General features: G+C 37.9%; 1 protein-coding gene across 5 annotated transcripts in view; it reads left to right on the top strand.

The window, feature by feature from the left end:
• PEX5L (peroxisomal biogenesis factor 5 like) overlaps window positions 1-22,739 on the top strand; it is a 107,982-nt gene that overhangs the window by 4,738 nt on the left and 80,505 nt on the right. Inside the window, exon 1 of one of the 5 annotated variants that reach the window (XM_064665919.1) lies at window positions 11,744-11,779. The exons of the other annotated variants lie outside the window; for them this stretch is intronic. Coding sequence (XP_064521989.1) covers window positions 11,759-11,779 — 21 coding nt within the window. The 5' untranslated portion in view covers window positions 11,744-11,758. Of the gene's footprint in view, window positions 1-11,743; window positions 11,780-22,739 lie in introns of those variants that run through there. 5 annotated transcript variants of the gene reach the window in all.

The raw sequence follows: 22,739 nt of genomic DNA, 5'->3' as shown, positions 1-22,739 counted from the left end.
AGAACATAAGCTGAGTTCAACCCCCAATCACTGCTGTAAAATGTCTGTCATTTTAACAACCAACAATAAGAAGTTTTAAAGTTTTTATAGTATATTATATACCTGACACCAGTCCCTCCCTTTGACTTTTATGAAAGTTCCATAAATGAGAGGAGGGTAAATTGCAATCATTTTCAGCAGCATTTGGCTTCCTATGAAGTTCAAAATAAATGCCTTCAACACTGTTTGCCTTGATGCTGTATATAGTCAGCTTTCCCCAGCACAAATGCTTGAACAGAAGAAGTGCTTTGCCAAATGTTGGCATGGGATTTTATATATGGCAGTGTTATGTTTCAAGACGGCTTAATTTAGACAAAGCAGAAATCTTGACCACACATGGCTATCAGAGTTCCTCTGGCGCTTTCTCGCAAGAACAGGCTTGTTAGTCACGATGCCTTGGCCAAGTTCCAGATCAGATAGTTTGTCTTCTAAACTTTTAATTGCATAGGCAATCAACTTCATGCCCTTAATTCTTGTGTTGAGTTTTTTATTATCAAAGATATTTAATATTCTACCACTGGCATTTCATATTTACATGAAATAACCCATATTCATCATTCACATTTCAGTAAGATTTCAGTTCTCAAACACGTACCTATATGATAGTAGTGGGTCAACAGAAAAATAAATATGTACACGTGGAAATTCTTGCAAGATGAAACCTCAAGGGCTTCACATGTTTTAGTGGGCCTGAAAAGTGTTGCTAAATATTTGATAAAAAACATTTTTGCACTGATTTCTCAACACCTAAGACACATCTAACTCACTGGGAAAAAGGGAAACAGAACAGTCTCAAGATTTGCTGCAGATGCAAGTCGCATTTCAGCTTACTTGATAACCTATTAAAAATATTGTAATATTGGTGGCTACCTAAAATAAATGAACCCCAAGCTATTAATCAGTTATTAATAAGAAAAAAGTCATATGCATTTTTAGGTTAATAAAACAGCTCACAAAGAATACACGCAATGTAAACTTGAATTAATGTTAAATTCCATCTCTGCTCAGCTGTTAAGTTTAATGTAAACTTAATAACTTCAAGCTACAAAATTCTAAAAATGTGGGCACATAGTTGGAATGCTAACTGATCCCTAGTGATGGCAATGAACCATAACTCCTATCCTAGCTAAAATTGTTTTAAGATAAACTGATAATTTTTTATTATTACAACCCTTTTCTAAAAGTACTCTCAACAGTAGCGCAGTCTTTATGTTGGTATGTTCTCCATTTTGTCTTGGTATTTTCCAATTAATTCACTAGCAGCTTTACAAGTTTTGAAAGCAGATTATGAAGTGCTTGTAAATGAAAAAAGCTAAAAATAATGAGCTCACTTTCATAGAAGGAAGTTCATTCAAAGAAAGTAGGTGATATACTGCATTTGGCGAAGGCACATTCCGAAACTGTACAAATTGTGAGCATTTGTAATGCTGGTAGAGAGAAGTGTTCCTTGAATCTGTTAGGCAGTTTTGCAAGAGCCTAGCAGAAAATCTTGCAAAGGCTCGGAAATTCTTGGCACATGGTATATTTTTACTGGATGTAAATTAAGGAGAACTCTTACTAACTAAGGATCCACCCCTCTATTCTGGAATTAAATTCATTCAAAACATAGAAAAACAACAGTCTCTAGCACTGACATATATTTATATAAATGTCAGTCTAAACCCAGTATATAGCTTTCACTAAGGAGGCACTATTTACTCAAGAATCATGCTAGGGGTTTTTTTCCACCACTACTGTCACAATTTTCTATGCAAAGGAGGAGTATAAAAGGTTGGGATAAACTCCACAAGTTATATCAGGATGAATTGTCCAAACAGAACAAGGTGCATGAAAGGATGGAAAAAGTAAGGTAATCACACAGACAAATTTAGAGGTCCCATTAGGAAATGCAGTCTCATAAACTCATCTGTAGAATAATTTGTAATTTATAATAATCTTGTTTCTAAGCAAGCTGATTTTCCAGAAGCTTTAAAAAAAAGAGGGTATAATGTATAATATATACATTATACCTGATGTATAAAGCAGGTCCGTTTACAAACATCTGTTCAGCTTAAGTTGCTACCCTTTTTGCAATAGTTAAAAATGAAAATGGTAAAAAAGGTGGAATAGTACTTAGAATTAATCTACTCAGCATAGGAATTAGGTACTAGTTATTTGCATATCACAGAGTCTTAAGTTTGCATAGTCTATTTCAGAAATAGCTGATCCTGCAAAACTGAAAGAAGTACTTGTCTTCCAAATCAGATGTCATGACATGTAAACTAGCAGGTCACTTTCTGTAATTATGCATTTTCATCATTGTCCAATAGCATTGCTAACAAAATGCCTAAGGACCATAAAGAGCATATTCAGCAAATTCTTCTACCAGGTTAGGATTATTACGAACAGTCTAATATTTCATTGCTTTCCTCTCAGGCCTTTGAAATTCTGAGTCACTGGTACATGAGTTTTACTTCCAGTGGTTTATTTGCATATAAATAAAGTAAATTCTAAAATATCAAGTAACTGAAACTTATTATACTGAATCGAAAAAAGTCCATGTCTCATCAGATTGCCTATGCCCAGGAACAGAAAACACAACCCAAAGTTTAAGGTTAGCCCCTGAATGCAATTTTCCCAGAGTTTGCACAGTTAGTCAGGTCTCAGCATTACTGCAGTTCCTCACAAACATTTTGTACTAAACTTCCATCAGGTTGGCATAGTAGATGTACACCTTGCCTACCACGCCACTCACACAGATTTGTCACTGTTGCTTCTCTCACTGTCCTATTTGTTCATTTTCTCCTCCTTATCTGAGTTTGAAGGCTTTCATGAGACGTTTTACCTCCTGCTACATTTGTGCCATGGTTTCATTTCTGCTGCCCACAGTAGGGCAGCCAAGCTCAGCCAGGTCATGACTGCTGCGAGCAACAGGGTCTGAGTCACCTCTCAGCAGCACTTGGTCACAAGGAAAAGATGCCCCACAGTGGAGTTCACTGCCACGAGCAGAATGGAGCAAACTGATGGTGGAGGACTTTACTGCCAGCAGAGCTCCCTGCTCACACACTGTATCTAGATCAGGAAACAACAGGGGAACACCACGAAAGGGGAAGTGGCCAGCTTTAAAAAAACAGCCTGACTTTTTGCCTACAGTCACTACAGTGTGTTTGCAGGGTAGGCCTATGACCATGGACTCGCTTTTCTCACATGCTTGTCTATTTTGGCAACACCTACAGAAAAAGAACCACACTACAGTCTTTGTGACTTTCTCTGTAAAATAGGGAACACTCTACTGCCTCATGTTCACTTGTCTTAGAGCAGTCTACTGCCTTCTGGTGACTTGGACTGCTAATTTCGTGTCATTTCCTTAAAACACCTCTTGTCCTAATATGGATGTTGAATTTAATACAAATTACCAACACCTTTGGACAGTATTTTCCAATAAACATACAAAATAACAGCTATGCATTTAGAACAACAAAACCATATGTGATAAGGAAAGAATTGTGCAATGAATTCAGACAAACAATCTTTCTTGATCACATTAAGACTTTGTTTCTGTTACAAAATACATAAAAGAAATTCAAATACTCTTATGTGCTGACACTTAGAGATGAGACCTTCAGAATTATTTTTACATTCATTTAATATCAGTCATTTGGCTTTATAGACTTCAGTAGTTTTCAAAAGCTGGACACACAAACCTTAAAATTTGCCTTACCAACATTAGGACCAGCTGTATCTTACCTTTACATGAGCACATGTAAGTGGAAATTTCACTGATGTAAAAAAAAAAAAAAAGAATCATTTCCTTCCAAGACTTTTCCACATCAATCCCTGTGTTCCAAATGTCACCAGTTGGGTTCCAAAGTTACAGTGTCAAGTAGGGAGTACACATGTCCTGGATAGGGGCAGGAGAGCTGTCACAAAGTGAATTTTCAGATACAACATTTTCTAACTAATAGATTTATCAATAAAAAGGTTCAGGATCTTATTCACTGTTCATTAAAAATCACCTGAGGGGTAACTTGCCCATTTAAGCCTACCCTGAAATATAGGGATATGTTTCTCAGTATGTAACACTGAATATTAGAGTTTAACTTCACAGAGTTACTTAAAGTCAATTTTGCTAATATTAATATAGGAATAAGCAAAGACTAAAACAAATAAAAGCTTTTTGTGTATTATGTAAGAATGAGAGTAAACATCACATTTTGGTACAATAGTAATCTGTCAGAACCTTTTAAAGTCCTGATAGGAAAATCTGAAAAAGAAGGTCTGTATTTGGTATTTTATGTGGAAGAACAGATAATAAGAAGGATACCCCTAGTCTTCACAATGGCCTTGGACACTATTGTCATAGGAACAATGACAGAAATGTCACAGAAGCAATTGATGAAATAAAAAAATATGTTTTGACATGTTTCTCATCAAAGTGACAGGTTTTCCTGCTGTCATTTGTGGAAGTTAAACAAGAAATATGATTTTCCAGTTACAGGCTTCAGATGTAGATGAGATCTTTCATATTTTGCTATTTGTTGTCTAACACTGTTCAAGAACCAGGACAATTTTAAGATGGCTTTGAAAAAGAAAATTTTAAGATTCCTTTGAAAAAGGAAGAATGTTAGATAAAAGAGAAGAGGAATATTATGGTTTATAACAGAGAAAAACAATGCAAAAGAATGCAAACTAGGAAGGATGCAAACTAGGAAGAATATGTTTTGTTCAGAGCAATAGAAAACATTGTTAATATTACCACTGTACTCAATACAGGTAATGTACACAATGTGGTAAGGTATATACAACTGGAAGGGCTGTATAGGATTGCCTGAACCTGTGCAAAAAAACAAAGAAATCTGAATTATTACAAAACAGCTGAATACTACACAGAAATGAAAGAACAATTATCCCTGCAGCACTCACAATTAAAGATTATGTGCTGTTCAGGAAAGACACAAAACCAAAGGTGTTGGTTGTATTAGGAACCTGAATCCCAAGAAAATGAGAAAAAATTTTGTAAGAAGCTTCAGAACTAATATTTTCAATTGTTAAATTGTTAAGGCTATGCCAGGAACACACAGGGAATGGAGATAAAGTGTTCCTCAAAGGCAGAAGGAAAAAGTATGAGTTGCCTAAAATAAAGCTTATTTAGATCTTTAAAGTATGTTAAAACAACAGTTGAAGGTTTTCAGTTACGTGTGAAGAAGGATGAGGAGAAGCAAAACATACTCTGTGGCATTTGTGTTATGGATAACCTGATCCATGGTGCAAACCCAAGTGGTTACGAGGGTATGAATTCTGCAGCTGTTACAAATATGTGAAGCAAAAGCTCATGCAGAGGCACTCTATACAGTCTCCATCCCAGACTGCTGATGCAAGTGGGATATTAAATTGAAGATTTGATAGAAAATATGTTATAGTCCACTTAGGAATCTGAACAGAACAAATATATCCAGATTTAAGATAAGATGAGAAAAATGGTGAGACACCTAGCAGCCCAGATACCCAGATGGCTATCCATAATCTTTAAGGTTTTAGGGAACAGACTTTAAGGAAAATTAAACAAACATAGACACACAAAAAAAATGGAAAAAATGCTATTTGCATTTATCAAGAAAAGATAATGTCAGGCTTACTTGACAGCATTTTCTGTTATTGTAGCTGGGGTTTCAGGCAAGGGGGGTGTAACTGCCTTGATATATATGATCTTTGGTAAGCATTTGTTATGGTGCCACGAAAGAAATTATTATTGAAGCTGGAGAAAGTAAAGAATAGTAGTAAATCTGTAAAGAGGACAATGAACTCATTCAGGGGGAAATGAAAAATAAAGCATTAAAGGAATAACTGAGGAAAGCTCAGACTGAGGAAAGCTTGATAAGGAAGGTCTCTGTGGATGACTGTTGGAACTGATGTCTGATGTTTCACACATAAATGTACCAGAAACAGGACAGTGGTGACTACGTTGGTTGATTACTCAGTGCTGGGAAACATCATCAATATTGGGAAACATCACCAGTACTGATGAGTTTCAGGTCACTGTACAGAGGGAACTGTCTGTGCTTCAACAATACAAACACATTTAACAGCACAGTGTACTGCTGGTCATCAATAACAAAAAACGTCTACCCTAAGCCATGAACTATCATTTAGAAATTATTAAGAAGAAAGACTTGCACATACCAGATGGCTATAAGTTGTCAATATGATATATCCATAAAAAAGATAGATGCAGTTCTAGTTTTAGAAGAGGTTTTTTTTCCAGAATAGTCAGGAAAATATCCATGCCAACTGATGATGCCACTAACAAATTTTCAGTTGAGAATCTTGTACAGAAGAGAGGCATGAAAACAGTTCCAAAGAAGGATGATGAAGGAGAAGTCTATCTTAGGAGAACAGACCAAAAGATTTTGGCTTATTTTATTGATCAAAATTACAGCTCAGCAGGACCATAATCACAGCATGTAAATGCATCAGGGAGATAAACATGAGATATGGAAAAACCTAAATTAGCTAAGGACAAAACTGGCACGGGAACAAATGGATATTAACTGGCTGTGAATAAATTTAGGTTGGAAATTAGAAGAAGGTTTCTGATCATTAGAGCAATCAAGACTTCCAGTAGCCTTCCAACTGGAATAGTGGAGGCAAAAAACCTAATTACTTTAAAGATGAGACACAATCAATTTATGAGATATTTGATATGACATGCTGCCTATGGGACCAGAAGATTGAGCCTCAATAACCCAACAGCATCCTCCTTGTCTTCACAGAATCACAGAATCAGGGTGGAAGGGACCACAGTGGGTCACCTGATCCAACCTCCCTGCTCCAGCAGGGTCATCCCAGAGCTCATGGCACAGGATTGCATCCAGATGGTTCTGGGATATCTACAGCGAAGGACTCCAAAACCTCTCTGGGCAACCTGTTCCAGTACATGGTCACTGCACAGTAAAGAAGTTCTTTCTCATGTTCAGGTGGACTTTCGTGTGCATCAGTTTTTGCCCATTGCCTCTTGTTCTATTGCCTGACTCCATCCTCTTGGCAGCCACCCTTCAGATATTTATACAAACTAATGTTTGTATAAAGCTGCCTCTTTGAAGTCGACTTCAGAAGTCTTTCAAAAGCCTTCTTCTTAAATTTCTTTGACTTCAGCAGAGACAAACCCTGACTCTTGTTCAGAAAGACCAAAATACTCAACTTCAAGAAGTCAAAAATCTTCCTATTATGGTTGTAGAGGGCTTGACTGCCTTCACAGCTTCAGTAACCTCCTGCTAAGAGACCCACGCAGGCAGTGACAAATTAGTCTCACTTTGCCTGGTCCAAAACATCATTTTGAGTACTCATAGAGCTGAGCTCTACAGTTTGAATACTCTCTCTGCCAGCTTCCTTATCAACTCTCCCACTCAGCCGAACTCAGAGTTTTGCTTCATATAAAACCTTAATAATCAGAGGAAATGTATTTCCCCCATGCAGCTAAACTCAGTGGTTCATGCTAGAAACATTGAAGCTTTTCACTATCTTGTATTCGTGTTCCTGCAAGCAGGCACTGAGAGTTTGAAATCACCAGCTGTGTTAACATTGTGTAACAGTAAGCTTAAATTTATTTCAATAATAGCCAAAGTGTGTGTGCATGAGGATCTAAACTAGAATCCATCAGAACTAGGAGGGATATTTTCCCCAGCCTCAGCAGAGTCAGGGCACAGCTTTTTCTCCATACAACCACTTTTCTCTCCTGAGTTCCAAAAATAAGTGCAGTGGTTATTATTTAGAGCATATGGTCTTAAGAGAACTGGGTTCTCTGCTTGCAGTCCCAGTCAGGAAAATGTGCTGAACTCACTTTGGACTGCTCTCTTTGAAGGGATCACAGAACCACGTCTTAGAGTCGGTCCTACGTCCCTTCTAGTAAAAGACTAAGTCAGAAAATTATTTCTGGGTTGATTAAGGCTCATGAAACTATTTCAGGATCTGATTGCTGGGGTTCCTGTCCCGTCTCAGATCATGATGGCTGTGATTTGCATCCCACAAGGTATCAGGCTGACAGATGTCCATGAACACTCCATCACAGTTTGATAATATCCTTACAGCCTTGCAGCTCCGGGCTGTTGGCAGTTGCCAATTGTAGTTTACTGAGCATCAGTCTGCTACTCAGATTTCAGAACTTCAGGAGTCACACCAGCAAAGAGTTTCCAAATAGGTGAGATCACTGGATATTAGCTAGACAAAGATATGGGAAAGCATATTACTAAATGTACTGAGCTGGGAAATAGGGTGATGGCTTGATGAGTTAAGTACTTTTTCCTGCCAGTACATGAAAAACGAACACTTATTTCCAAAGTGTTTTATAGTTGTCAAAGAGTAACTCAGTTTCACTGCCTTTTTCTCAAGTAGTCACTGACAAATATCAGAAATAAAATTTCAAATGAAATTCCAAGTAATTAACTCAGACTCATTAATCATCAGAGAATAAACCTTTTATTCAGGTTGTTGCACATATATTCTGTGAATTTGCTAAGCACCAAGCAAAGCAATGCTAAGTGAATTTACAAACAAGAGAATTTATTATTCCTCTTGCACACAAACATGCTCAAGTTCCATCCTGTATGAGTGTCATCTTCAGAATTAGAGAGCAGATGATACTGAAGTGTCCAACCAGCTGTGATGGACACAGACTAGAGAAACCACATATATTGAACCAAAGTTTGTCAGATGGCTAAGGTGTCTGTACATACTGTGCCCATGGACAACTGCAATTGGCTGAAGAATTGAAAATACAAAACACAGGAATAGTAAGGGTTTTACTGACTTTTTTACAGCTCTATTCTCAAGGAAATAGAATTCTTGGCTTACACTACTGTACAATAAATAGTCAGGATTATTTTTCAACTATGATGAGTTTGATGCCTGCATGGTGCTTTCAATATATCACTGCCAACAGGCTGTCTTTGTTTTCTGGTCTTTCTAGCTAAATCAACATTTCTAAAAATTAAAATCCCATCCAGCATTTCAGAAGACAAGAAAGTAGTTACTTCACCTACACATTCCTTTGGACAGGAGTCTGCAAGGAGCACAAAAGAAACATTTACACTCATCTACAAGTAAAAACTGAACACTGTTCATTTTCTCACTGTGATATTTATATAACACATTCTGGCTTATGTTTTGTTTTGAAACCATTGAGATGATGGCTGAACTGTATTCTCACTTCAGCTGACAATTAAATACACACCTATCAAAGACCTGCTAATAGTTTACAGAATACTCTATGTTGACTAGTCAGAGACAATTAAGTGCTCAATTTTTTTCATGGATTTCTTTGACTCTTTCTAGCTGACACTTCTTGAAAAGCAACAAAATTACTGCTTAAGGGTTCAACTACACTTGTCATTTGTTTGTCCTCAATAAAATCATTTTAATAAAGGAAAAGTAAATGTATTACAGACGTTACACTTAATTCTGTTCTGAATTATATTTGCAGGTTCTCACTAATTAATAGGAGAAGCCTTTATTTAGTGTATCTGGTTACCATTTGTTTCTCTCCAGCTTTAGTTTTGGGCAGTCTATCACAATTTGTGTTTGTGGGCAGCAAAATTATTTCTGAAATATGAGAAGCATAATTTCCAGAGGAAATCCATTGCAGATTTCTGTCCTATGTCACCTTCTTATTAAACTTAAGTACTGGCAGAGGACTATGGCAGCATGTACTCATGAAGGAAGATTCATTTATGAAGATGCTGCTCTGTGTTCATCTACTCCCCATCCAATGAAATCCTGAAGTCCTGGTTCCGCTAAAATCAGTGATAAAGATATCATTAACTTCAGTGTAATTGGGATATTGTTAAGAATCTTTCACAGTAGGAATCACTGTTCCTTGCCTCAAAGTAGTCTTAAAAGGGATGTCTTCATTCTGTGAACACAGAGAAAGAGCTTGTGTAGAAGTAGGCTAAATTTTACTTTGAGGATTTGTAACTGTTTACACTCCATCTGTATGCAAGTTCTGTCCAACAACTTTGTGAATCCATGAGTAACCTCCAATGGTTATGGCAGTCTCTCCGTAGTTAAGTTCCTGCTTTGCCGTTGCCACAGATTTACTACAGGAACTTGTACAAGGCACTTATTTTTGATGTGACAAAATAAATAAAAGCACTTCCATCATCCCAGGATGTTATTCAGATGTATTAAAACATATAGAAACACATGTTCATCCAGTTAAGGAGACCACTTTTTTTTTAATGCCTCAGTGAATTTTTTATTCTTATAAAAATAAAAAGTCATCTTAAAATAACTTTTAAATTTGAATCCAAGCTTTTTGCCAGATTTCACACAGAAATTACAGTGTAACAGCATGTACAGTTTAGTCTGCATAACTACATTCAGGTGAAACACTTTAGTTAACATGGGAATTTAAGATTAATACCTTTATATTACCTGGTGCACATCCTTGCCCATGTGATTCTTGGTTTATTATAGTGTGAAAAAGCAGCGGTGAGAGGGGGCCTGCCACTTGAGGCAGCAATGAGACACACACAGCCCCAGGTGTGTGTTGGAGCACTCCAAAGGTATCCCAGATATCACTCTAGTCACCAGCTGCTTTAACAGCTGATATAAATCTCAGCCTGCCCCATGGGCAGAGGACGATGTATACATTCACTTCCACCCTCTTTTCTCAAGCTATGTTAGGAAAGACAGTTTCAACAAAATCAGCTGCTAAAGGCCATCACTTTTGTGTTAAGTAGATCTCGGTTTTGAACACAGTTCTTTGTCATTAGACTGTGTGAGCTGTAGGCTACTGCTTGTACAATCCCAGACCAGCTCTCTGGGGAAGATCACCAATCTCTCAAAAGAGTTAATAAGGAAAGATGTGATACTTGAACCTCAATTCCCTAGGGATTCCTGTTTAGGAACATAAAGGAGTCATTAATCCTTTTTCCTCATTATGCTGTGCTTCCTTTAGAGCTATTACTACTGATGATACCAAAAATTATTGGTAGTGGATCTTAGAGATGGAAAACAGACTAAAATCAAATAGATCTTGAGTTGAGTGGAATAGATCCCTGTAAGCTGCTCAGCTATACCTCACCCTGACATCTGTAGAGGCCCTTTTAGTTCAAGGGATAACACAGATGTAATTAGAAGAGAACCTGATGGAAGATATTAGAAATATTAGAAATACATATATATTAGAAATATATAATTATACATGCAATATATGTAATATATGAGAAATAACAGCTAAATAATATAATGTCATACATTGATATTGAGAAGCTATTTAGGAATAAAAGAATGTTTTTTTTCACCAAGTGCTGAAATACAGAACATGCTAAAGACATCCAGACACCATTAAACTCAATCATTTCAAGAGAAAGCTACACAGCTTTTTTAGGAAAAAAAGAACGACCAGAGGGCACTGCTGCTGGCTAGGTATTTGTTAATTTTTCATGTGAATTTATTGCATATGTAAGTGATTGAATTAGTAGCACTGACAGGAACCCAGGCACAGTAAAAGCTTCCTGATACTGACACAGCACTGCTGGAGCTGTGCACTCCTGACCATTAGCGATCCCGCTGTCGGAGCCCTGAGCTCCAGGCGGAGGCTGCGGAGCACACGGGAACGGGACCGAGCGAGGCGTCCGTCCCTGACAAAGCCTGGGATGAGACCACCACACTTTTTTAGATTAATGACCTCGTTTGGACTCTGATGCCAGGCTCCAGGGGAGAAAGTCCAGTGTGAGCTAGTATCATGCTACCAAAATACTGCAAGGTAAGTTTGGGTGGGAAAAAACATTAAGAGGATTTTGTGTTTTGTGGTGAAGAGACTAGACGCAAAAGGGAGTCGGAAACAGGCAGCTTGCAGGAGAGACTGCAAGGTACAGGAATCAGAATGATTTCCCACCTTTGAGAAAAGAGGGTCATTTCCAGACACTCAGAGGCTGAGCAGTGAAATCTGGATCTTCTGTCAGCAAGCAGTAGATTGCTTCAGAGCAGCGAGGCTTTGAGAGCAAACTAGAGGAATGCAAATTGCATACCTAATAATTTAAGCATGCAAGTGTGTTGCCAAATACTACCATCTAAAAGGAATATAGATATCATGGCTGCTATGAAGTCCTTAGGGAGGCTCATAACCTTTTGGGAACCCTTTCCTTCTTCCCTGCAACATATTAACCTTTTGACCACATCGGTGCTTAGATCTACATAAAGAAATTGTACCCGCAGACAGTTAACAGTTGGGGAGCAGTAGGAACAAAACCGTGCAAAACATCAGGGATGCACAATGTTGTGTGAATTCTGTGTCAAAACCTCATAGGCAAGAATAGATACAGATCTTAAAAAAAAAAAAAAAAAAGGTATTTCAGATGTATTATGAATGTGCAGAGGTGCAGCCAAGGGGAAACGTTTCATTGCTGTCTTATAAAAATGTGTTCCTGTAGCGTCAGATTGTGACAACTTATGAGAACGTAATATGAGCCTTTTGTAAGAGTAACACTGCTGGATTTAATGGTGCTGCTAATGGAGTAAGATTTTTCTTGGAGTAAGGGTGCCATAAACCAGCCCTCACTCACCACTTCCTGTTTACTTGCCGTTTATTCTCTAGAGCAGTCACATATTTCTCTCACCGGAAACTTCTGCTGGTTACAAAAAAAAAAAGAAAAATCATTGCTTAATATTTTCCTTTTTATACCATTCATCCTCATAGAGGGATTTCTTTTCAATTCAATCATTTCACATGTAGAAGAGTGAACGAATTAACTGTTCTTTGATTAGAGTGGTACTCTGCTCTACTCTGCTGAGTGGTAGAGCTTCGCTTAACATGTTCTTTTTCAGTAAGTCTAGACAGGCTCTTCTAAAATTTCATGTAGGTATAATTTGTAATTCATTTGAACAATTTTAGTCACTTAGTAAAGTTGCTTCAATATTTTCTGCTTTATTGAAAGCTATTTCATTGCTGCAAGCAAGGTGTTTTGTATTATGATTTTCCGCATGGTTGATCCCAAAGGAGAAAACACAAAAAAGTTCCAAATTAAATTCTAATGCAATTTAACAACAGCTGTAAGGGAAATGAAGAAATATTTTTTATTAGAACTCTAGAACCTCAGCCTCATGGTAGCATGAAAAATGAAGCTGATCATATAGAAGTTTCAACTATTTTAAGTTTTTACCTATATACAAATGTTTCATGAACAGCTGGAGACAAAACCAGGCAGAAGCTCTCATTGAACAACAACATTGTACCAATGACTAAATTGTAAATAAACATATACTGAGGGGCACAACTAATAGTAAAACCAGCAAATGTTTTTGACATTTGGACCACACTTGCTGTTACAAAATAAGTTTATTCTAATAACTTGACAGATTTTGAGGCTAGAAGGATTCACTTATGTCATATGAAGTATAACAGTGCAGCTTGATGGACTTCACACACTTGACACAAGTGATCTTCAAGATCACTATTTGAATGAGAACAGCATATACTGTGGAAAAATATCTAGTTTCAGCTTAAAGACTGGGAAATCTACTCTCACTTGCTCAAGATATTGCAGTAGCGATTCTCCAGATTGTTCAAAGCTTTTCATTATAAGGAAAAGGCTTGAAATTATATTTATGGCGTAGATAGTGCAGTTAACTCAGGACCTGTGTAAATAAGCACATGAAAGAATCAGATAAAAGTGTCTCCTTGTTCCCAGCACAGCATTTCAGTTCACTTACAGTGGACAAAAGTGGCAGTTGGAGGAGCTGGAGGAAAAACCCTCAAGGCAACAGCAGCCTCTTGCTATATACAGCACAAAATCATCTTACAGTGTAAAAGTTTCCATTGCCTTTGCAAGAACAAGGATTTCACCTCTAGTCTTGTAGGAGGGAATTATGATCAACTTTTAGAAAACAGCTGGGCCACTAAACAGGAAGGCTGCTTTGCAGAGCAAATTTAAAATCAATTCATGTGTATATGTCAGGAGTGTGTATCTCTGTATTGTAGTAAGCAAAATGCAGTCTACCCACTCTGAGGTAGTTTAATCATACTTCTATTTTAGCATTTTCTCAGAAAGTTCCTGGCAATGAGAGTTTTCACAGTCCAATTAACACGACAGGGAATGATGGTCTCTAAGCCTGAAAACAATTCTCACAGTAAGCTGGACAATGCTACAGATAAGAAATTCCTCTCTTCCCTGTATATGGAAAGGTAATAAGATTATTCAACCAGTTGCAAAACACAGAAGAACCATTTTTACCCGCACTAAGAATGGAAGCAAAAGACAAAGAAGTTTGTACTTGTCAGTGAAAGAAATAGGTTAGCATGTGTCCTGATTTGGGAAGCAGAATAATCAATATTTAAAGACACTGAGCAGACTACAGTTGGAGACAATCCTCCCTGCAAGAGAATGTTAGAAGCCAAGAAAGGGCCAGAGGGAAACTGAAAGGGAAATAATATTGTGCTGATAAATCAAGGTAACAAACACAGGTCACAATAGTGAATGCATTGACTCCACTACAAACCTCTTGTTCCCCTGTGCAGTGGAAAGGAGAAGTATTGCACACTAAACCACTGCTTATCATTTATGATAACCAAGCCAGTAGTCCCAGTGCTTAACAACACTACTTCATGCTTTCCAGTTCCATTCACTGGATTCATTTCTGTCCTTCCAACTCTGAGAAGACACCAATTTCTTATATTAATTCCTTTCTCCTCATTTATTAACATAAATAGTAGTAATTTCTGTGCAACTATTACCAAAATGAAGTGCATGTTTTGGACAAGTAGAACAGAAATGGAGTGACCTTGTGTGCAAAATACATTACTAAATGCTTGACTATTTACCTGCACTACTCAGATAGAAAATATAAAATTATAGAAGGTCATATGTATCAGACAGTATGATATTTAGTTCCTTTCACAGAAATTATTCAATGTCATTAATTCAAACCAAAATGCACCTACCATATATTTTTTAATGCTGGGTTAGGACTCAAGGGATATTTTTATTATTCCCTCATGACTATACAAAGGCATAAAAAAATCCCTCTATAGGGAATCCACTTGTTTATGAAGCAAAGCCTATTTGTTTTATTTAGAATAGTCTCAGCAGACCTCAGGTCATGCAATGAATCTCTGGCTGGATGCTGTCAGCCCTACTTAGCTAAAGCAGCACCTTTGAATTTCTAACATTTTGACCAATAACATTTCTTTGCCTCCCAAGTACTTTATTTGTATTTATTCAAGAGCAAAATTTGATACTTAATAATTCACCGACAAGATTACGTGCCTGCACCTTTCCCTTGCAGCTGTATTTACTCAAAACAAAGCCACTCAAATGAGCCTTAATCAAGACACATCATTCCACTCACTGCGTGTGAGTAAATCCACTTGGATCCCCTCAGCTGGGAACGCCAGGAGTGAAGCTCCAGACTAGAAGGGCAGAGCAAACTGGATTCATTAGGATATGGCATCAGTGTCATGTTTGGCTGATTTAAAATTCACTTGGCTCCCCTAAGGACTCGCCAAAACATGTGTGGTTCCTTCTGTACCTGTTGAGCCATTGTTTGGAAGCTGATGGAGGAGCTCCCTAATGCTTGAGCGTTTGCTTTGGCAGCACAGCTCTCCCTAATATGTCCCACTGAGCACAGGGTAAGTGTCAGTCTGTGTCTTGCCCTGTGACAAGTTCCAGCTGGGAACTGCAGCTGGGGGTCACAGAGAGTGGTTCCACATGGAGAACAGTGTCAGTTATTAGCTGGAAATTCCCAGGGAAATATATCTCTTTTTCTTAAAAGCTTTCTTTATTACAATCAGGGGTGAAATTACAGTGAGAAAACTACTGGAAATTGAATTACTAAATGATAAAATAATTAAAAGCTTTATCAATAACTACTGAGTGCCAGACATCTTGCTTAAGGGGAGCCTGTCTCCTAAATGCCATCCATCAGTAGTATTTAAATAACATTTTAACAGTCCAACATACCAAGTTATCTGAAGAGTTTTCACAGAAACTTAACAGGATACATCAAACCCAGAGAGTATGTGAGATACTTGTGATTCCCCATATGTCAGACTTGTGGAGTTCTTCCACACTGTGTAACTTGATCAGAGCACGTGACTGTGTACAAGTTAACAAGCCAGAGCCATGCTTTAAAAAAAAAAAAAAATTAATTTACTGAGTAATAGTAATTGTTCTTTTAAGTACTTTTACTCCACTTTCACTCCATCACCTCCCACAAAAAATAGCGTCTAAAGTGCTTTCTGTATGGAGTATGAGCTGAAGTTAATTCAGTGCCTACGACTCACCAATACATCAAACAGTGACAATGCAGTGGAAAGAAACAACAAATTTCCAATGGCTCCAACAAAATAGCTGGAGCACCGTGGCACGAGACACAATCTTTTAACTTTCCCCTTGAACCTGTGAATCCTGTATATTTTATGCTCTAAGCACTAAAGAAAAAAATAGAATGGGCAGATGCCAGAAGTAAGACAACCATTTTTTAAAACACGCAACCACTGAGCAGTAAACTCTGTTTGCCAGTCTGAGGTTGTGGGAACCTTCTGGTAGTTGGCATCAACCTGCTCATCTGAGCTCATGGCAAGGAGCGGGCAAGGCCACAACTGCTGCAGTTCACTCTGCAGAGGCTATACTTGTTCTGTAACTTCTTAAAATAAATCTCTATATATTTTATCAGGACAGCAATCTGAAGTTCAAGTATCTTGAATGATTGCTCACTTTATCTAAAATATTAAATGTATTTGAAAAAATAAAGTTTTGCTGTAAAACTAGCATTTATGGCCCAATTACTGCAGAACATAATGTGAACCTTGTGAGAAACAGAGCTATTTGTGTAAGATTATGAGGAACCTTTTTCAAACAGTACACTTTTGAACATACTCAGCTCTATAGCCATATTTACTTAGAAAAGATGACTTTTGACAGTGTGACTACTATTCTCCAATGGTAGATTTAAGAATAAGCTACAGAAATCAATCAAAATCTGTTTTCACATGAAGTTGAGATCATTTGTACATACAAGAAATAAAGAACTGAACTTTTCTAAATATGCAACTCATATAGCTAATACTTCAGCCAGAGAAATGTAGGATTAAACAGACTCATTTGGAAGGTCACAGAAAGAGACTGCAAAAAAAAATTCCATTCTAACTTCCTACCAGACTTATAATGGAAAAATATTTTGTGATATTATGGAAATTTGTAGAACTGTAACCTCTACATAATAAGGATACTCTTTTCCCCAGAAAATCAATAGCTTCTCTTGACTAGAGATAATCACTAAGGCTAAAATTCTAAAGTGCATTTTGGCAGAGCAAGCTTTTATTTATATGTGTACTTTTGTATGCATAACCAGAAAAATAAAATTAAAGGAGATATATAATATTAATGCAAAACTGCCAGCAAACACCAGAATATCATCTCCAAAAGAATTCTAAAAATTCTTGCTCTGTGTGTGGACTCTAATATTTTCTTACTAACCCCTCTGCCTTGAACCTTTAGTGTCATGCTGAAAGTTATCCCATACAGATCACAGAGTCAGCAAATCAAGAGTAAACATTTCATGCCAGTATTTATTGGTGCGTTGTCAGCCTGGCATATACCAAAGATCTTTTATTAGGATCTCAAGGTATTTGAAAAGTGCCAGCACTCTGGAGGATATTACACATGGTTCAGTGTGCCTGTAAACACAGTCCTCTCTTTTCTGAGGTTCTCTGTGCCTCAGTTTCTCTCCTTGTAAAAGTGCTCCAGAGACAGTACCAAACTACCTCACAGAGATCTATCATGTGGTTAAATTCACTGATGCCTGTCAAGTTCTTCTAGGCCCTTGGATAATAATGAAGTTGTAACAGGGAAATGGTACTGCAAGAAGTATTGGCAAATTAGGTGTTCTAAGGTGGAAAAGGAAGGTATTAGGTACTAATGGTAGGAATTAGGTACTAAGGTAAAAAACAGACCAGCTTCCCAAAGGCATGCATGGGGGCTATCCTCTTATATGCAAAACACAGTTTGGTTTTGGAGTTTTTTTCATGGCTTTTTGTAATTAAACCAAGACTCCACATAGCTGCCAATAAAATTTCTATGACCCCTCCCCATTTTCTTACTTTTACGTCATCATTTAAAATGTTTTTCTGGCTATCATGAAGCCTTTCACCTGAGAACTAACTTTTTCAAGTCCATGTCCTGCCTTCTAAATCCCCCCACAAAATGCAGAAATTACCCGACTCATTCACTGTTCTAACCACATTTTTTTCTTCTTGGAGTCTTTCCTTCATGACAAGTTTAACCACTCCACTTAATGCATACATACAAAAATGAGATCCAGACAAAGCTCTACATTACCTGGTCAGTGTAGAATTATGCTCAGAAAGCCATTCAGACCTGCCATCACATGATTTTTTTTCCATCAGTGTCTGTAAATATATAATCCCTTTAGCACAGAATTTAAGTCCTATGGCATTTCAATGTACAGTGAAGTTTCAGACTGCTTCATACCTGGTTTTTCTTTGAAATAATCTGAACTAATATCTTGAAATAGTGGGAATTGTTAACCAATATAACACAGCAAGTTATTTATTTTTGAAGACATAGGACAGGAAATGCTAGATCCTGCACCATTACAAGTTATTCTGTACATCCATAGCCCTAATCCAAGATGAGTATACATACATACACTAAGAAAAATCTATTGTTTCAGCACATCCACAGGGTTGTGTAGGAAAACAGCCCAACTTGTTAAGAAACAGCTCACAGCAGCACTTTCTGCAGAATGACCTAGCTACTTCATCTTAGTGAGCTTCAGCCTGTTTTTCTGGCTGGCACTGGTGAGCAAAGAGATACTGAGAGTGAAAAACAAAATGAAAGTTGGGGTGAGACATTAGCCCGAGAAAGCTGCAGAGGGAATCTCTTTATCTAACTCAGTTTCTCCCAGGCTTGCAGGCACTCACAAGTGAACTGCAAAAGGGTGCTCATTTTCCACACATTCAAGAAAAATTAAGTTGCCTAAGATTTAGCATCTTTTGAAAAACACGTGGGGAGGCTCAATCGAGGTTGTAACCAATAAGAAATTACTGCAAAAATTCACCATAGCTGATAGATTTATAGACAGCTGACATGGATACACTAACATGTGGTCTCCTTCAAGTTTTTTTGGGACTCAGGCCCTTGTATAAGGAGAAGAAAGCCCCCTCTGGTTCTGTTGGTCTGTGGGTATGTTATAAATATGAGTTTTCAATGCCTTTAATTCTTCCATTTTTGCCAGTATCCTCCTAATGACTGAGAAAAGAATGACAAATACACACTAAATACACACCCCATCTCATTCATACACAGGTAGAGAAGGGCAAGTGTGACAGTGGTCAAAGAGCTCTGCCTTGAAATGCTCACAGGAGTAGGGAGTGAATGGCAGAGGTGGAAACCCAGCTCTGGTTAGAGGCTGGAATGAAATCACCCAGCCACACTGGGGGTGCTGCAGAGGCAAGTGTTGTACCTGCTGTCCTCCTTACTCATGTAGTGCTTTTACGAGTATAGTATCTTAAACTATTCTCACTTATTTCCAGGATGTCAAGGGAAATTGGATCAGTTTTATCTCTGTCTCATAAACAGTAAAAGGTAAAGAAAGAAGTCACTTCTCAATGCTGCAGGGCAGACTGAGAGGGAAAACACACCAGAACATTTGTACCTAAATTTCAGTATCTAAATTAGCTCCCTGGGTGCCTTTGAAATCAGCAGGCTCCCTGTGAGAGTAAATTCAGGCTGTCCCCATTACTGGACCAGGGAAGTGCCTAATGCTGGGTTATAGAAGGAGGCATCCACTGACTCCCAAATCCCTCTCAATAATGCTGCCTTTATTCTTCATTCAATTCCTTCCCTCTTCCAAGAGACAGTGCCTGAAGGAAACACGGTATTTGCAATTCCAGTTAAACCCATGCCATATGAGTGTGAGGCTGATCTACAGAAAACTCCTGCAGTCCCACTTGAACCAACGATTTGTCTGAAAAATTCATGCTTTTAGAATACAAACCGATTTGTGGTCAGCACTTTTAATCAAATGGACAAGTCACATTTTCTGTTGCAAATAATAACACTACTGCCTTTTCATTCTGATGCTCCAATATGCTGCAATTGTACCATAAATCTTCATGAAACACATTGTCTGTCTGCTTTAAAAATGGTTCACAAACACAAAGCCATGGAGAGTAATCCTAAAATGTGAGCAGAGGAAGTAGCACAAAATGCAGCTTTTTCCCCCTTCTCACATGTAGGAAGCAGTAATACTAAAGTACCTTCAAAGAGCTTTCAAGCTTAATTTTTCAAAATATAGCCTCTTATTTACAATACTAACTCATACATTGCTAACAACCTCCAGGCAGCAATCCTGAGCACAAAGTCTGAGAAATTAAGCTAAATGCTGTTATCCTACAGGTTATGTTTGTGCTAGTAAAAGGTCAGGGAAAGTTCCTGGACACTGGACTGTAATAATCTGTACTGTTAGGCTACCATAATGGTCCCTGACATGCTTTCAGCCCATGTTAGTGTGCAACCTTCCAAACAATTCCCAAACAATTCGGAAGGTGGCAGAGGACAGCGACCACTTCCAGTGGCAGTGCAGTAGCACAAACCAAAGAATGAGACTCCAGTTCCTCAGTCAAGTCCAAAAAGCTGTGTTCAGAATAAATCTTTCAGAAATCCAAGCAACCTTGAGAAGAGACAGACAAGCTACTGCATTCCTCAGTGCATTCCCCGTCAAACAGGATGCAGCAGTTCACTTCAAATGCCCATGGCTGGTGTGTTTTCAGCATTGTTACCTGTTTTGTCTAATGAGTTATTCCTAATTGTATAATCCAGAACTAACTACATGGTGACAATGACTTAGAAAGAAGCTTGTCGTAGCTAGGAGAGAGAAGGTACTTTGATTTAAAATCTTCAAATTCAAAATGCATTAATAGAAATTGTAGCATACTCATTATGCAAAAATATGCAAAATTATCTGAAAAGGAGCAGTCTGCAAAGGGCATGTAGACTGTGCTGATGTCTCTGGGCGATATGTGTGTTTTGCTGTCTTAGCCATTCTCAGCAGTTTCTTTTGTCAAAAAAATAAAAGAAGCTTTCTGAAAAAAATCAGAGGCAGTCTAGTGCTTGTTGCAGATTTGTCACTAAGAATTTATCTGGCATACCTTTTTTTCAGACCAGGTTTATTCCCTACATAATTCTCATACGGAAAATGCTGATACTACATGAACATTGAAGATCTAAAGACAACGAATGTTTTTTAAAAGTGTAGCTGTAATAGTCTATGTATATAAAGAGTGATTGTATGTCTCAAAATATCTGCTTAAGTTATACCAGTCAACTTACTCTTACTAGTGAGCATTAGCTTCTGCTTTCTGTGCCCAAGTCCTGTTACCAGCAAACACTTCAAGACCACCTCCTTGCAAGGCTGAATCACACTCTCCATGATTAGATAATCCTAACATCAATGCAGTCATTTGGGTTTTTTTCCAAAAACAAACAGGCAAACAACAAAAACAAACAGGTGTCCAAGGGGTCCAATCTAATTTAACACTGTAGGGAACATCACTACTCTTCAAGCTATTCCTGCCAAACTCCCTTCCCTACTGATGGAAGTGCTTGGGTTCTCTCAGTGCCAGCAGCATGAAATAATGTAGCAACTCTAGCATAGAGCAACATCAGATCTGTCATTGCAAGCCAGAAAATCCATCAAATTGAGGCTTTGTTCCCTCAAACAGTCATTTACTACAGATTATTGAGCTGCTTATTTAATATTTATGCAAACTCTTCATGATCCTGTATTCGACCATGTATCAGAGACAATCTGTGCAAAGGCAACTCTTCTAAGAGGATGAGAAAAGTCCTAAATCCATAAAGGAACACTTGTATCTACTTTGGTCATAAGTCCAGCTGCAGTATATGTCAGCATTTGAGAGCTCCATGAGTGATATTTTGGAAAGGCTGCACCACTCCTGTGACTGTCTAGACTGGCATAGAGTGCTCCAGATCTTAGGATTCAGGATCAGCTTGAGATCCTGAGAAGTGAGAGTCCAAAAGGAGGACAAAAGCTTTGTGTAATCCTAAAACCAGAGTAATTTTTGCATATCAGAAAGAATTTGGATGGTTCCTTACAGGGAGCACTGCTGTGCAGAAACAGTATGGGTACAAAAAGAGTGTTTGAAACAGGTGGGTGCTACGAGCTAAGCTCAGGATTTTTCCATTGATCTAAAGTCTGTAGATCAGTTCAGATGTGCTGTTTTACAGAAGACAAGAAAAAGCAAAGTGAAGTCCTTTCCCTTTACATTCTTCCCAGTCCCCTTAAGGAAGGTTGTCTAGATATATTCAAACACAGTCACCTAACTGTGGTTTCTCAATTACAGTTTCCAGCACAATTCACTGGCAGATTTCTAAATTGGAAGCCCAGTACAAACCCAATTGCCTTCCAAATTGGTCTGCTCAGCACAGCAATAAAAATAATCTCAGATGCCACACTGTTAATCAACCTGGCCCTTACACAACACTGTGAGCTCCACTCTTACATAAATGTCACAAATGCCATAATTAGTATCAGTTCATGCTGTAGGAGTGGATCAAAATTTGTGTTATTTGATCATTTGTTTTTGATCAAAACTCACTTTTGGAAAAGGAAAAAAATAAAGATAAGAGAAAGAAAATTCACTTTGATCAGGACTTATTTTGCATATTCCTGATTACAGGACT

This window comes from Pseudopipra pipra, chromosome 10, assembly GCF_036250125.1.
Source record: "Pseudopipra pipra isolate bDixPip1 chromosome 10, bDixPip1.hap1, whole genome shotgun sequence".
Taxonomy (NCBI): Eukaryota; Metazoa; Chordata; class Aves; order Passeriformes; family Pipridae; genus Pseudopipra; species Pseudopipra pipra.
This window is presented reverse-complemented; position numbering and strand designations above follow the sequence as displayed.